The 14,438-nt window shown below is 38.8% G+C and overlaps 1 protein-coding gene across 7 annotated transcripts in view; it reads right to left on the bottom strand.

The window, feature by feature from the left end:
• The window catches only part of Rnf111 (ring finger protein 111), an 82,874-nt gene that overhangs the window by 20,903 nt on the left and 47,533 nt on the right, over window positions 1–14,438 (bottom strand). For all 7 annotated transcript variants that reach the window (XM_029565270.1, XM_029565268.1, XM_029565271.1 and 4 more), the window contains exons 3-6: window positions 11,542–11,668; window positions 10,521–10,684; window positions 9,032–9,226; window positions 2,979–3,298 (exon numbers count right to left, since the gene is read on the bottom strand). In XM_029565270.1, coding sequence (XP_029421130.1) covers window positions 2,979–3,298; window positions 9,032–9,226; window positions 10,521–10,684; window positions 11,542–11,668 — 806 coding nt within the window. The remainder of the gene's footprint in view (window positions 1–2,978; window positions 3,299–9,031; window positions 9,227–10,520; window positions 10,685–11,541; window positions 11,669–14,438) is intronic.

Genomic DNA, 14,438 nt, shown 5'->3' with positions numbered 1-14,438 from the left:
ATCTGTCTAAATCATTATTTAGTTTTGCATCATGTGGAAAAACAATTTAAAACCCATTGCTTCCTTTGATTAGAAACATGATTTGGGTTTTTTTGTTTGGTTTTGGTTTTTTATTTTGTTTTGTTTTGTTTTGTTTTGTTTTTGAGACAAGATCTTCCTGTAGCCCCAGGTGGTCTGGAACCTGCTATGTAGACCAGGCTAGCTTTGCTCTTACAGAGATCTGCCTCTGTCTGCACCACCACACCTGCTAGAGATATGATTTGGGGGAAGGTTTAATTAGTAAGTATGAAGTAGTTAAGTATGCAGTAGTCTGAAGTATACAGTGTAACTACATTCTACAACAATAATATTTCATATTAATTTGAAGTGTTTCCATGACCCCAACACAAAGAAATGATGAACGTTTGAGATGGAAATGGCAGTTACTGACATGACCATCACACACTGCACACCTATATTAAATTACCCTGTAGATGAATACATACAATTACGCGCTAGTTAACTTAAAATCATTAAGTAAACCACTTTTACTTTACTCTAAAAATTTTCTAAAAATTGTTTTTTTGTATTAAGTGATTTAAATTTAAATATTTATCTACTGCTTGGGTTCAGTACAGATTTAGTTTTCAAAAACGTGATTAAGGAAGGCCAAATGATTGGCTCAGCAGGCAAAGTTGCCATGAAGCCTGAATGGGACCCACATGGTAGGAGAAGGCCAACTCCCACAAGGTGTCCTCTCACTTCTATACTCATGCTTTGGTGCACACAGACAGACAGACAGACAGACACACACACACACACACACACACACACACAAATAAAGTCATGTGATTTTTTAAAATATGACTAAAGAAAATAAAGATTTGGCTAAGTGCTATGGAACATACCTGTTATTCTGGCACTTGAGATGTATGGGCAAAAGGATCAAGGCCAGCTCAGGCTATACAATGAGATCTTATCTCAAGAAAAGATGTGGCCGGAGGAGATGGCTTAGTAAAGTGCTCGCCACTCAAGTATGAGGATGTGAGTTTAATTCACCCAAAATTCATTTAAAAAGCCAAGTGCACACTTGAAACTCTAGCACTGGGAAGACAGGCAGGAGGATTCCTAGGACTTGTTGGTCAGTCAGTCTAGCTGAACCAGAGAGCTCAGGGTTCATAAGAGACCCTCTCTGAAAAATAAGATGGAAGTTGGGGGTTCGGCTCAGTGGTAAAGCCCTTGCCTACCATGTTCCAAGTCCCTGGTTCAATCCTCAGCATTACAGCATAAAAGGGGAGGGAGGGAGAGAAGGAGACATCCAACATTGATCTCCAGCCTCAACATACAGAAGCACAAAAATAAAAAGCCACATGCAAGAAAATAAGTGTTCACAGAGTAAAGTGACCGGTGGTGGAACACCTCTGATTATTGACATAATTTTTCTTTGCCTGTCCACAATCCAATCACAAACTTGACTAGCTACCTGAATCGTCCATTCCTTATAAGTGGAAGCTGTTGGTTAATCTCATTTCAGAATCTTCCAGGTTTCTAAATTAAGTCTCAAATGTTATTTTCAAAATCTCACACTGTTCACCATCATACCCATTAAATGGAGTATATAAACCTATTAGTCTACTAAGTTTTATTTATAGTCTAAGTACTTATTTAGAGATAAGTAGGTTGCCTTTATTTAGCAATCAACTCTTGAGAAGACAGTTGACCTGCAATTAACTGACCCAAGTTGAAAGGAAACATTGTACAACTGATCTCTTAACCAGCTGGATTATTTATCAATTCAACAGAAAACTGTGAACAACCCCTCTTCTGGCAGCTCTTTCATGAATGGAACGAGAAGCTGGTAGAGTCACATCCCCATTTTCCTACAAGTCTAATAAGGCCTCCTTCTCCTTTCAACTCCAATTTCTAGTAAAAGAAAGCTTTACCTTTGATCAAGGCCTTCCACACCCCCTCATTCACAAGAGACATCAACAGCCTCAACCAAGTAATGCCCTGAACTGTTAGCAGAGCCAAAACAACATCTAAACCTTGTTAACTGGATCTTACACTAATTCCTGCCTAATAGCAGCCAGCTTCATTTTTTAACAGGTAAGAGCCACCAGAGACAGTAAGCAAAGTTTTAAAAGATAAAACAGCTTTCTGTGAAATTTCATTTTGGCTTTTTTCTACCATATTATAAGTGAAAGTTACATTTTTTTTTTTGTAAATTTTTTTGTGGGTTTTTTCAAAGGTTTTTTTAGATTTTTATTTTTTTTTGATCAAAGTCACATTTTTTTCTCCCTGAAATTATATTTTGTTCTTGCTGGCTTGTGACATGGCTTCCCTATACCCCTTGCTAGCCTGGAACTTGCTACGCCTTGATCTCACAGAGTTCCACCTGCCTCTGCCCCTCTGCTCCTCTGCCCCTCTGCCTCTGCCTCCCTGGGTGTTGTGTTTTGTGGGTTTGGTTTTTTTGTTGTTGTTTTTGTCTTTTTTTCAATTTTTAGAAAGTTTTATTCAGTTACTCAGTTAGTGCGTGGGGATGTACATTCATGTGGAAGTCAGAGGACAACTTGGGAGAGTCAGTCCTCTCCTTCCACTACCATGTGTGTACCAGGAACCAAACTCGGGTTGTCAGGCAAGCACCCTTACCCACAGAGACATTTCTCTGACCCAAAAAAAATGAGTTTTAGATTAAATATCATGTGTGCTCTTCCATATTCTTGTTCCCCTTAATTATTTACAATAATTTAGACAATCTGTAAACCCTTGAGATTTAATTATTTTAAATTTCACATATATGAAATTAGGCCATTTTTGCATACAAAGAATATGACTTCCTTGGTTTATAAACACAGCATCAAACATGCTCTTTGAGCAACACACACACTAACACGTATCAACAGGGCTTTTTCCCTCCTTCTGAAGGCACCACAATTAAAAAAGGAAGGAAATGGAAATAAGGGGGGAGAGGGAGAACAGACTTAGTAAACTGCACATACCTGGTCATGGTAGCTGGTACCAGAGCTGCTATTTGCCCCGCAAGGTGCTTGTACTTGAGGAGGTCTTTCCACAGGGCAAGTAGGATCACTAAAGGAAGGAGAAACTGGGACAGCTGGGTGGGGAGTATGGTGGTGGTGGTGATGATGCTGGAAGTGGTGGCCATGCTGCTGAAAGCAACTTGAGTGTGGATGTCCTAATGCATGGTGACTCTGTGATGTCCCTCCACATGGCGAGTGCTGGGGACAGCAGGAAGGTAGCCTTGGCATTGCAGGAGGGCCAGTTTCTGTTACAGCACTAGATGTAGATCTCCTTGAGTCATCTTGAGACAGAAACAAATGCAAAGTATAATCAAATCATCCAGTGTCATCATGTAAAAATAAGTACTGTGTACTAATCTTTGTAAATAACATTGTGACAGTGGCTGATGAGGCAGCTCAGCAGGTGAAGGTGCTTGTAACGAAGCTTGGCAACCTGAGTTTGATCCCCAGAACCCACATGGTAGAAGGAGACCACCAATTCCCTCAAGTTGTCTTTGACCACTCTGTATGCACACTCACACATGCATATATACATATTCACACAGGCATGTGCATAAATAAATAAATAAATAAATAAATAAATAAATAAATAAACAAACCTCTTTTTGAAAATAAAACAAAAAGGAATGTGATAGTGTCATATACATAACACATACACACCATATAATAGTAGTAGTCTCCACTGTAATTTTTTTGAAAATATGAATTCTTCAGGTGGTTCATATTTATCATGATACATAAATCTATTAAGAGATCATCTTTTCTTAGCTTCCAACAAATCATTTGTTATCAGTAAAGCTAGTTTAAAATTTCTAAAATATATATATTCTTTCATTATGTGCTACAAAGCAAAGTATCTTCTGAACTCTATGAACCATTAATTCCATACACCATTTTCCCAAAATGCAGACCACTAGGTACTTAAAATCTCATCTTCTGAAGTCATAAGCACCCACCTCAAAGTACCTGAGAGTCGCTAATTGCCAGTTTCCTTTCATTTCCACTGGCTTCTAAACTCAGAAACAATGGAATATATACAATAATAAAACTTTAATATCTAGAAAATAAGATGTGAATGATAAGCTAATAAACTGGTATTGTACAACAGACAGAAACTACAGGAAGTTACACAGACTTGAGCTCTAATCCTGGGGCTGAACACATTTTTCCATTTTAAAAATTATTTATTATTACTATTGTGTTATGTATGATGGGGCCACGTGTATACAAAAGCACATGTGTGGAGGTTGGAGGACAACTTTGTAGAGTCTGTTCTTTCCTTCCACCTTTATATAGGTTGTAGGGATTGAACTCAGGTCATCAGGTTATACGGCAAGTGCGTCATCAACTGAACACCCTGCCTCCCACCCCTTTTCCTTTTTAAAACTAAGCAACCATAGTTGTCCTGGAACTTGTTACATAGACCAAGCTGGCCTCAAACTTGCAACGATTTTCTTGCCTCAGCCTCTAAGTGCTGGGATTACAAGTATGCACTACCATGCTTGGCTTCTGAACCCCTATTTCTGAGATAAAATAGTGGCTTCAAAAAGACTAGCTCTAGCATCGCATAAATACTGGGACAAATTTGAGCTATCGTTATCTAGAATGCAGGATCTGCTGGATGAAAATTTAGGTTCTGTCCCCCTTGGAAGAAAAACAAATTTCACAGACTAGAAAAAATATCTAATAATACAGTATGGACTCACCAGATATTTGCTCAACAAATGAATTTAGATAGAATGCATACATAATTCAAGCACATGCAGAGGCTACAAAAATGAGCGGTTTTACACATATTGAGTTTGCAAGTGCCTGCAAAATGGTCCAGGGGAGATGTTGAACAGGTAGTTAGGTATTAAAGTTAAAAGGACAATGGTCTAAAATTACAGAATGAGCTAGTGCCCTACTGGTAACAGTTGTAAACATTTGCAATCATGAAATGGGCCAGTGTGAAGAGGAACAAGCACACCCTTTCCTAGTATTCGAGGGAGATGATTACCAGATTTGTTTTATTCTTTTCAGAAGTCAGAAGTACACTGAAGAATGAGGACCCGAGAGGTGGCTCAGAAGGTAAAGGCACTTGCCACTAAGCCTGAGAACCTGAGTTCAACCCTTGACCCCATCTGGTGGAAGGAGAGAACTAATTCCTGCACACTGTCCTCTGATTTCTATGGACAGCAGGGCAAGAAAGTATGTGCACACATTCAGAAAATTCAAAGCAATGTAAAAAAAAAAAATTCCACCTAAGTGTACACATACATACCAATGTACCTGTGCATACACTAAGCAATGGGGCCAGTGAATACACTGAAGAAAACAGCATCATCACTTAAGGCTAGGAGACAGTTAAAGGAATGTTGAAGAGATAGTAACAGATCAGGAATTTGGAAAGGGCTGGTGACAAAGTACAAAGGTTTTTAGGGAGTGTTAAATGCTGTAGGACTTCATGTTTGAGAATCTTACTCATTTTTTAATTCATCTCCCAGGGGAGATGAAAGCCTTGGGAAAAAGGAGAGAGTTTTAGAAAATCACAAAAGGGAAGAGAAGTGATGGAAATATCTAATACTGAGGCCAGTAATTACATCTCTACTGACTACTACAAACTTCCACAGGCAACAGCATGTTTGGCATCTAACGTTTACCAGGACAATTTAGGAACCTGGGAAAGAGTGAAACCAAATGAACCAAGTTTGGAAATCTGTATAAAGCAAAGAAAACACACTACACAAGAAAATAGCTGAACTGACATTCCATATGGTCTTGGAAGGAAAAAAAGCAAGCAGAATTCAATGGCTGTGCTGGATAGCTTTAGTGTCAACTTGACACACCTGGGTCGACGGAATCTCAACTGGAGAATTGCCTCCATTGAACTAGCCTGTGGCCATGTCTTATGAAGCATCTTCTTGATTGTTGTGATGTGGGAGGGACCAGCCCACGGTGGGTGGTGCCACCCCTGGGCTGGTGGGCCTGTGTTGAATAAGAAAGCAGGCCAGGGAGCAACCAGTGTTCCACCATGGCCTGTGCTCCAGTTCCTGCTTCCAGGTTCCTGCCCTGAGTTCTTACCTTGGGCTCCCTGATGAACTGTAACCAGGGAGATGTAAGCTGAATAAAACCTTTCCTCCCCAAGTTGGTATTGGTCAGAGTATTTTTGTCACAGCAGTGAAGAACAAACTAGGACAATGGCCTTAACGTGGTGTGACTACCTAGACCTGCTTTTTATCAGGTTTCTGTAGAACAATTTGATCTGGAACAAATATCTTGGTACAAAGAAATACAACGTGAACAAATCTTTCTCACAAATGGTCAGGAGTATAGAGTAATATCAAGAAAGCACTTTTAGTGAGCTGGAGAGATGGCTCAGTGGTTAAGAACACTGACTGTTCTTGTAGAAGACCTGGGTTTGATTCCCAGACCCACATGCAGGATCCCACGCTTTCTTCTTACCTCCATGGGCACTGCACAACACAGGTGCACTTACATGCAGGCAATACATTCATACATGTAAAAAATAAAATAAAGCACTTTTAGAGACTATATTGGAGTTGACAACTAAAAAATTATTGAGTTGGGATAGAATGAAGGCATCAAATAGTCATACTGAATACATAAATAAAAGCTTTAAGACAATTTTGAAGTGAGGATGGGACTATGTGACATACAATGTAGGTAGGAATGAGACTACCTAAGGTTACCAGTGAAGAGAAGTGAATGAGAAGAGTTCAAATCCCTGTTGCAAAGATTGCTCCTGACCTTAATCAAGTATTTACTCTGGGGGCTGGAAAGATGTTAAGAGCACTTGATGCTCTTTCAGAGGGTCAGAATTCTGTTCCCAACACCCATACTAGGAGGCTCACATGACCCGTAACGCTGGTTCCAAGGGCACCCACACACATGTGGCATACACACATACACATGAAGAAGAATAAATCTAAAATAAATAAAAAGGGCTCAAGAGATGGCTCAGCTATTAAGAGCATATACTGCTCTTACAGAGGACCTGAGTTTGACTCCCAACACTCATGTTGGGCAGCTCACAACTACCTTTAATTCTAGTTGGGGTTGGGGGGGTTCTGATGCCTCTGACCTCTGTGGACAACTGCAATAACATGCACATACAGAAAGAAACACACAGAAACACACAGACACACACACTCACACACACAGACACACACACACACACACACACACAATTTAAAATCAAAATAAAATCTTTTAAAAATACATATTTACAGCCAGGTGTGGTGGCACATGCCTTTAATCCCAGCACTCAGGAGGCAAAGACAGGCAGATCTATGTGAGGCCAGTCTGGTCTACAAAGCAAGCTCCAGGCTAGCTGTGGCTACAGGGAGACCCTGTCTCAAAACCTCTTCCCCCCTCAAAAAAAAAAGAAAAAAACTTAACTTTGAGACTTCATATAAAATGGGAATGCAATGCCAGTACCAAGACATTTTAAAGCATTAAATGATAACCAAAAGTATATAAGATACCCAAGTAGAGCCCTTCAAGAAAGAATATGCAAAGGGCTGGAGAAATGACTCAACAGTTAAGAGCACTATCTGTTCTTGCAGAGAATCCGGTTTGATTCCCAGCACCCACATGGTGGCTAACATCCATCAACTCCAGCTCTAGGGGATTCAATGCCCTCTTCTGACATCCATGGGCATTGCACAACATTGGTACACTTAAATACATACAGGCAATATACTTATACACATAAAATAAAAATAATACAATATTTTAAAAAGAGAAAAGAAAAAGAATATGCACTCAACAAATGAGATGAGCTAGTCCATTTCACTTCTACCTACATTTCTTTTTCAGAGAATACAGTATTTGATAGTCATAGTGGGAAATCTCCCTATAGATGGTTCTCAATTTTAATTCTCTCCTTAGTTTCCCAGAGAAGGGGAGTCTTTACTAATCCACCCTCAACTAATTTCCAAAGTGCTCAATAACAATCATGGAGCTGACAATTAAATGAAACACTACTGTCAAAAGCAAAATGTATTATAAAATATGAAATGGTCATTAAAATAGTGATATAGTCAGTTTATGAGTACAGCGTCTATGGTGTACGTCCTTGTTACTAAAGAGCTAGCAATTTTTTGTGTCTGCATCACTGTCCAAGACAGAAATACAGCTATCTTAAAGTTCAGTTAAACAGAGAATGGGAGAGAGAGAGATACAACTGCAAACTCAAACACAAGAAATAATATTTTAAGAGCTAAAATTACAAAACTGTTTAGGGCTGGGGATGTAGCTCAGTGGTACAGTGCACACGTAGATATACAAGGAAAAAATTCTTGACTTTGGGTTAGGCAAAGGTTTCTTACTTATAATGCTAGAAGGAAAAACAATGAAAGTGGAAAAAATGGACAGATACCATTAGGACTTTTAAACTCCTACCCCCATTTTAAATTATTTTTAGTGTGTGTCTAGGAGTGGAATTGGTACGTTGTCCAGGAATTTTGATTTTTATTTTTGAGGTAGAGTCAATGTGTTTTTCTCAGCAGCTGCACTGTTTTGCATTGCTACCAACATCTCACAGAGTTCTCATTTCTCTACACATGGCCAGTTGTAGTCATTCAGCTTCTGTTTGTTTAAAATGATAGTCACCCTCACAGGTGTTAAGTAACCATGGAGTTCAGGGTGGTTCTGATTTGCATTTCATTAATGGATAGTGATGCTAAGCATCTTTACAAGTGATTCACTGGTCATTCCTCATATATTCTAAATACTAGAACTCATATCAGACATATGACTTGTAAATATTTTTCCACATTCTGTAGACTGTTTTTTATTATCCTGATAAAATTCTACTTACCTAATTTGTCTCTTGCTGTTCACGCATTCAAAGTCAGCCATTTGTTTTTCCTCAGGTTCTTAGTTATATCAAAACACTTTGGTCACACAGCACACAAAATTCAAATATGAAATCATAGTCTAATTCTAATAAGCACTATTTTGCTCACATATGAAAGTAAGAATACGTTCTTGCCAACTTTCTTACATACCTCCCACAGAAGAACCAGTCGTACTATTGCTTGTAAGAGTAGCTGAAGTCTCTGATAGTGTGGAAGGTTGGCTACTAGAGACAGCTGAAGCAGTATCAGAGGCTTGCTCAGAGGTAGATGGATTTGAAGTACTAATGGAAGCGCTAGTCATTTGTGAGTCCATTCTCACTGAAGTGGTTGGTACTACAGTAGGTTCTACAAAACACAGAATGTCTACTTAGCATTTCACAACAGATCAAATAACAGGTTGTACTTTAAAACAAATTAACTCATTTTTTCCTTTGAAATAGGATCTTCCTAAATATATGGCTCAAGCTGGCCTCAAGCTCAAAATTTTCCTGCTTTGGTCTCCCAAGTGCTGTGATTATAGGTACGTGCCCCACGCCTGGACCAAGTTAATATCTTTTTTGTGTTTTTCAAACATTATTTTATGTGTATGAGTGTATTGCCTGCATGTATGTGAGTGCACTCGTGTCGTGCAATGCCGAGGAGGTCAGAAGAGGGCTTCAGATTCCCCTGGAACTGGAGTTAAGGACGGTTTGTAGCCACCATGTGGATGCTGGGAATCGAACCCAGGTCCTCTGCAAGAGCAGTCAGTGCTCTTAACCGCTGAGCTATCTCTCCAGCCCCCCAAGTTAATATCTTAACAATAATGACTAAAATTTTTTTAGAAATCAAGCATTAAGAACAAACTTTCTAGTAAGAATAACACAAAGAAAGCTTTCTTTAAAGCTTAGCTGCAATATAAAACTGAAATGTCACTAAAAGATGAGAACTGCATTTAAGAACCCTAACTTGTGTATATACAATCCAGTGAAACAAATGGTTAAAAAGTTTTTCAGGTAGGGAGAGCTAGGGGTGAATCTCAGTGGTAGCAAGTGAGGCCCTTGGTTTGACCCCCAGTGCCAAGGGGAAAGAAAGTTTTGGGGAACTACAAAGTTTTCTGATCTATTTGTGACAAAGAACAGAATGAAAGTTCTATTGCAACGACCATTTCCATGCTCACAACTATCAAAACCATGCCACAAACTACACTTTCCTTGGCACAGTATGAACTCTACGGCCAGGCTGCTTAGAGAGCCAATTCTGATTTCACCACACAGAGTGACAATGGTCAAGTTACCACTCTCCATATACCTCATCTGAAGAACTGGGAAAAGTAAGAGAAGTTTCTTCAGAGACTGTTAAGACAGACTGAACATTCATAATGTACTTAACTACCATCCTTTACATTCAGCAACCACTTCATAAACATTAGCTATGAATTACTTATATTTACATTAATCTCACTTTCCATGCCTTTATATGTTTTTGAAAGATTTTTCAAATATAAATAAAACATAAATATTTCAAGAATAGTGATACCAATACTTTCTAATGAAAATTAAAATATGAGTGAGTTAAATTTCAAAAATCTAATCACAAAACGGTCATTTAAGGTATTTTATCAAATTCCCTTCATAATTCTACAGCTACAAGTCCAACTTACCATCTTCATCAACAGTAAGATCCACAACTTCTGCTGCATTCTGCCTCAAGGGCTGTATCACAGTAGAAACCCTACTGCGATTCCGTGGCTCTTGTGGCCGACCTGTATGTGAACTCGACCCTTGGCTCCAATGAGATCTGGAGTGTCCAAGAGTTGAACGAGACCTTAAATGATGTTAGATCAAGTTAGTAAATATAAATGAGGGACAGATTTATGTTTAGTCACCCTAGAAACTCATATACCATCTTATAAAAGAGTAAAATTCTTCACTCAAGATTTCTCCAAAGAAATAATGGTCAGAGAATTTTTTAAAGAACAACTAGAACAATGTCAGGCACTCAATAAACAGGTGAATGAACACATCACCAAGCAAATGACCAAAGCCGATTAGAAATGCTCCTAGATCAACCACTCATGCAGAAAAAGGAGAATGCTGTTTCAGGAACACTGCTCTCTCTGTTATTTCGAATAATCTGGGTTATAATCAATTATTTGTATTTTATGGTAAAATGCCAAATTATTCACTATAATAAAAGAACACATACAAAATGCAGTCCACAATTATATCCATACAATCTTCTACATTTAGCCCTAGATTAGATTTGAAAATTTGACTTTGGAATCCTAAACCAAGCTATTTATAGTCCTATCCTAAAACAATACAAAGCAATAAAGAGACACCAGAGAGATTCCTCTGGTTACTTTATTAGTTTAGAAGTTAGGAGAAAAAAAAAAAAAAAAAACTTTCTTGAACTACTTTGTGACTTTTAAAACATTTGATCACAACCCACTTTTATTTTCCTCATCTGGGGGTAAGGAGGGGAAGAATCGTTAGTACAAATATGTTTAAACATTTCTCTACATAGTTTATTTTGATCATATTTTGACACCCCCCCCCAATCTATACACACCCTTACTATCCCCTGCCCAATTTCAGGTCCTCTTATTAATTTTTTTAAGGCCTCTGGTCAATCCACCCAGTGTCAAAATTCAAGTTTACAACTAGGAATTAAAATCTTACCGATAGCTTTCTCCAACTGTAACAATCTCCACTTCACTGTCAGTTGAGGTAACATTAATTTCTTCGTTGGCAGTGACCTGGGGAGTGAAGGAAGCTTCTATCACCACAACATCTTCATCAATACTTCCTGGAAGCAAAAAGAAAACATATTTAAAGGGCATGTGTAGATTAAATGCTAGACAGCAATCTTTATTTTTACTATTAAATTCATACAAAAAACAATAGAGTGTTGTGTAGTAAACTTTTTAGGATAGTCAAGAGATGACACTTAGAGTCAAAGTTGCTATGGCTTCAAAGATGTTAAGGGTGAAGACAAAGGACAGGAGAGGGAATAAAGGAGCCAGAAGTAAGAGGGCATTTCAGATGGAAATGGCACCCAAGTGGTGAGTAGCTATTCTCATTAGTTTCTGTAAAGAACATGAGCTTTAGAACTAGAAAATCAAGGCTAAATTCCAAGTGTTCTTTTACAGTGTATTTGGCAAATCTTTTAAGTTTTCAAGTTTAATTTCTCCTTTTTGTTCTTATTTTTCTTTTTTGGTCTTTTTGAGATAGGATCTCCCTGTAGCCCCAGCTGGCCTGGAACTATGTAGACCAGGCTCACCTCCAACTCCTAGAGATCCTCCTACCTGTGCCTCCCAAGTGCTGGGATTAAAGGTATGCACCACCATGCCCAGCAGTTTCCTTTTTTAAGGTTCATTTTATTTTCTAATGGGATGGGGGGGGGGGTGGTTAATGTGCATTTGAGTGCTGGTGCCCAGAGGCCAGAGGCATTGGATCTCCTGAAGCTAGAGTCACAGGAGGTTGGGAGCCACCTGATATGGGTGCTGGGACTCAAACTCAGGTCCTCTGGGGGAGCCATACAAGCTCTTAACTCTGAGTCATCGCTCCAGTCCAAAGTTTAGTTTCTTAAACAACAGACATGCAAGATATTGTACACAGCACAAAGGATGAACCCACAAATCAGAAATGTACATCAAGTGGGTGAATTTGTTTTCTTACTCTCAGTGTTTAAGAGAAAAACCCCAGAACAAGAAAGATGGATCACTTGCACAGGACCCAAGTTTGATTCCCAGCATCCATGTGGCAGCTAACAGCAGAAGAGGGGATTCAACGCCCTCTTCTGACCTCTGAAGAAAATGTACAACATGGGTGCACTTAACATACATGCAAGCAATACACTCATACACATAAGATAATAAATAAAAAAACAGGCGTGGTGGCTAACTTTTGTACAGGTGACATTAGAAAGAAGCCTTTCCACAGCAGATCTGTGAAAAGTCCAGAAGTTGAAAAATGGAGCATACCTTTGTAAGAACCACTGCAACCATTTTAAGTCCAGTTGCCTTAAGTTCAGCAACAATGGGTGGGCATACTCAGACTACTGTGAAGGGAGTTCCAGAGATTTACCACATTGCAATCTAACAGTCTACCAGCTATACCCTTCCCTCTCCAGCACCCCATAATCACCATTCTACTGTTTGTAGTAAGAAGTCAAACACTTTGTAAAATATCCAACAGAAATGAAAAAAACAGACATATTTAGCCAGGCATGGTGGCACATGCCTTTAACACCAGCACTCAGGAGGCAGAGGCAGACAGATCACTGAGAGTTCGAGGCCAGCCTGGTCTACATAGCGAGTTCCAGGTCAGCTGGGGCTACAGGGAAACCCTGTCTCAAAAAGACAAAACAAAAACAAACAAAAAAAACTTACATTAACATTTTGTAGATAAAACTCAAAATTAAAACATTCCAATCCTATCCTAATATACACTAAAACATACTTCACTTAGTAGTAGTACCTTGAAGTTCTAGTTTTACCACTATGACATTCTGCCGGTCACTATTCATGTCAATACTTTTAATAATGTCAGTATTCAAAATAGGTCTACAAAGAAAGAAAACTATCTCCAAAGAATCTAAGAAAATCAATTCTTTGAAAGAGCTGAGATTTTTAAAAAAATAGAATTAAGTTTCATTGATATTTCAATTTATTCTGAATTATAAAACATTCTAAAATGATTTTCCAAATGTACCATCTGTAACAAACACGAGAACAATAACAGAATCCATCTTGTGAGAGTAGTGGGAGGGTTAAATGAGAGCACACATAAAATACTCGCAACTTTACTGGGACAGAGTAAGCATAAAACAAGCCCAGGAGTCATTATTATCTTCAGGACATCATGCATTGCTGGGTAGCAAAGGAACTGGAAGCAAACTCCTTCAAAAGCATTCTGGTAACAGCAGCAAGTAACATTTTAATACATATATATGTGACACATTTTTAAATATTACTATTTAAATATGCTTACATAGGTGTGTAAAAAATTGTGCAGCAAATATTCATCAGTAAAAGCTGGTTAAATAAATTACAGAACACTTTATATATTATGGGAACTAGGACTGAAGAAATTAAGCATGCAGGTATGAAAAGGCCTACACTATTCATTTTTGCATATGCTTTCATACTTAACAGCTGTTATTTCTGAGCAGTAAGAATAGAATCTCACTGGACGTGGTGGTGCACACCTTTAATCCCAGCACTTGGGAGGCAGAGGCAGGCGGATCTCTGTGACTTTGAGGCCAGCCTGGTCTACATAGTGAGTTCCAGGTCAGCTGGGGCTACAGGGAAATCCTGTCTCAAAAAAAAAAAAAAAAGAAGAACAGAACCTCTTGTTCCCAGGTTTCTGGATCCAAAAAAAAAAAACAGAATAAAAGAAAAGAAAAGGAATCTCTCTGGCGCTGGGGCTGCAGAGACAGCACAGTGGTTATGAGCAGTGATTGCTCTTGTAGAGGGCCTGGGTTCAGTTCCTAGCACCCACATAGCAGTAAACAACTGTTCTTAACTCCAGTTCCAGGGGGTCTGAGGCCCACACATGTGACACACATACATGCA

Source organism: Nannospalax galili, unplaced genomic scaffold, assembly GCF_000622305.1.
Source record: "Nannospalax galili isolate Female #2095 unplaced genomic scaffold, S.galili_v1.0 scaffold117, whole genome shotgun sequence".
NCBI classification, from domain to species: domain Eukaryota; kingdom Metazoa; phylum Chordata; class Mammalia; order Rodentia; family Spalacidae; genus Nannospalax; species Nannospalax galili.
The sequence above is the reverse complement of the archived record's forward strand: the minus strand, read 5'-3'. Positions and strand labels throughout refer to the sequence as shown.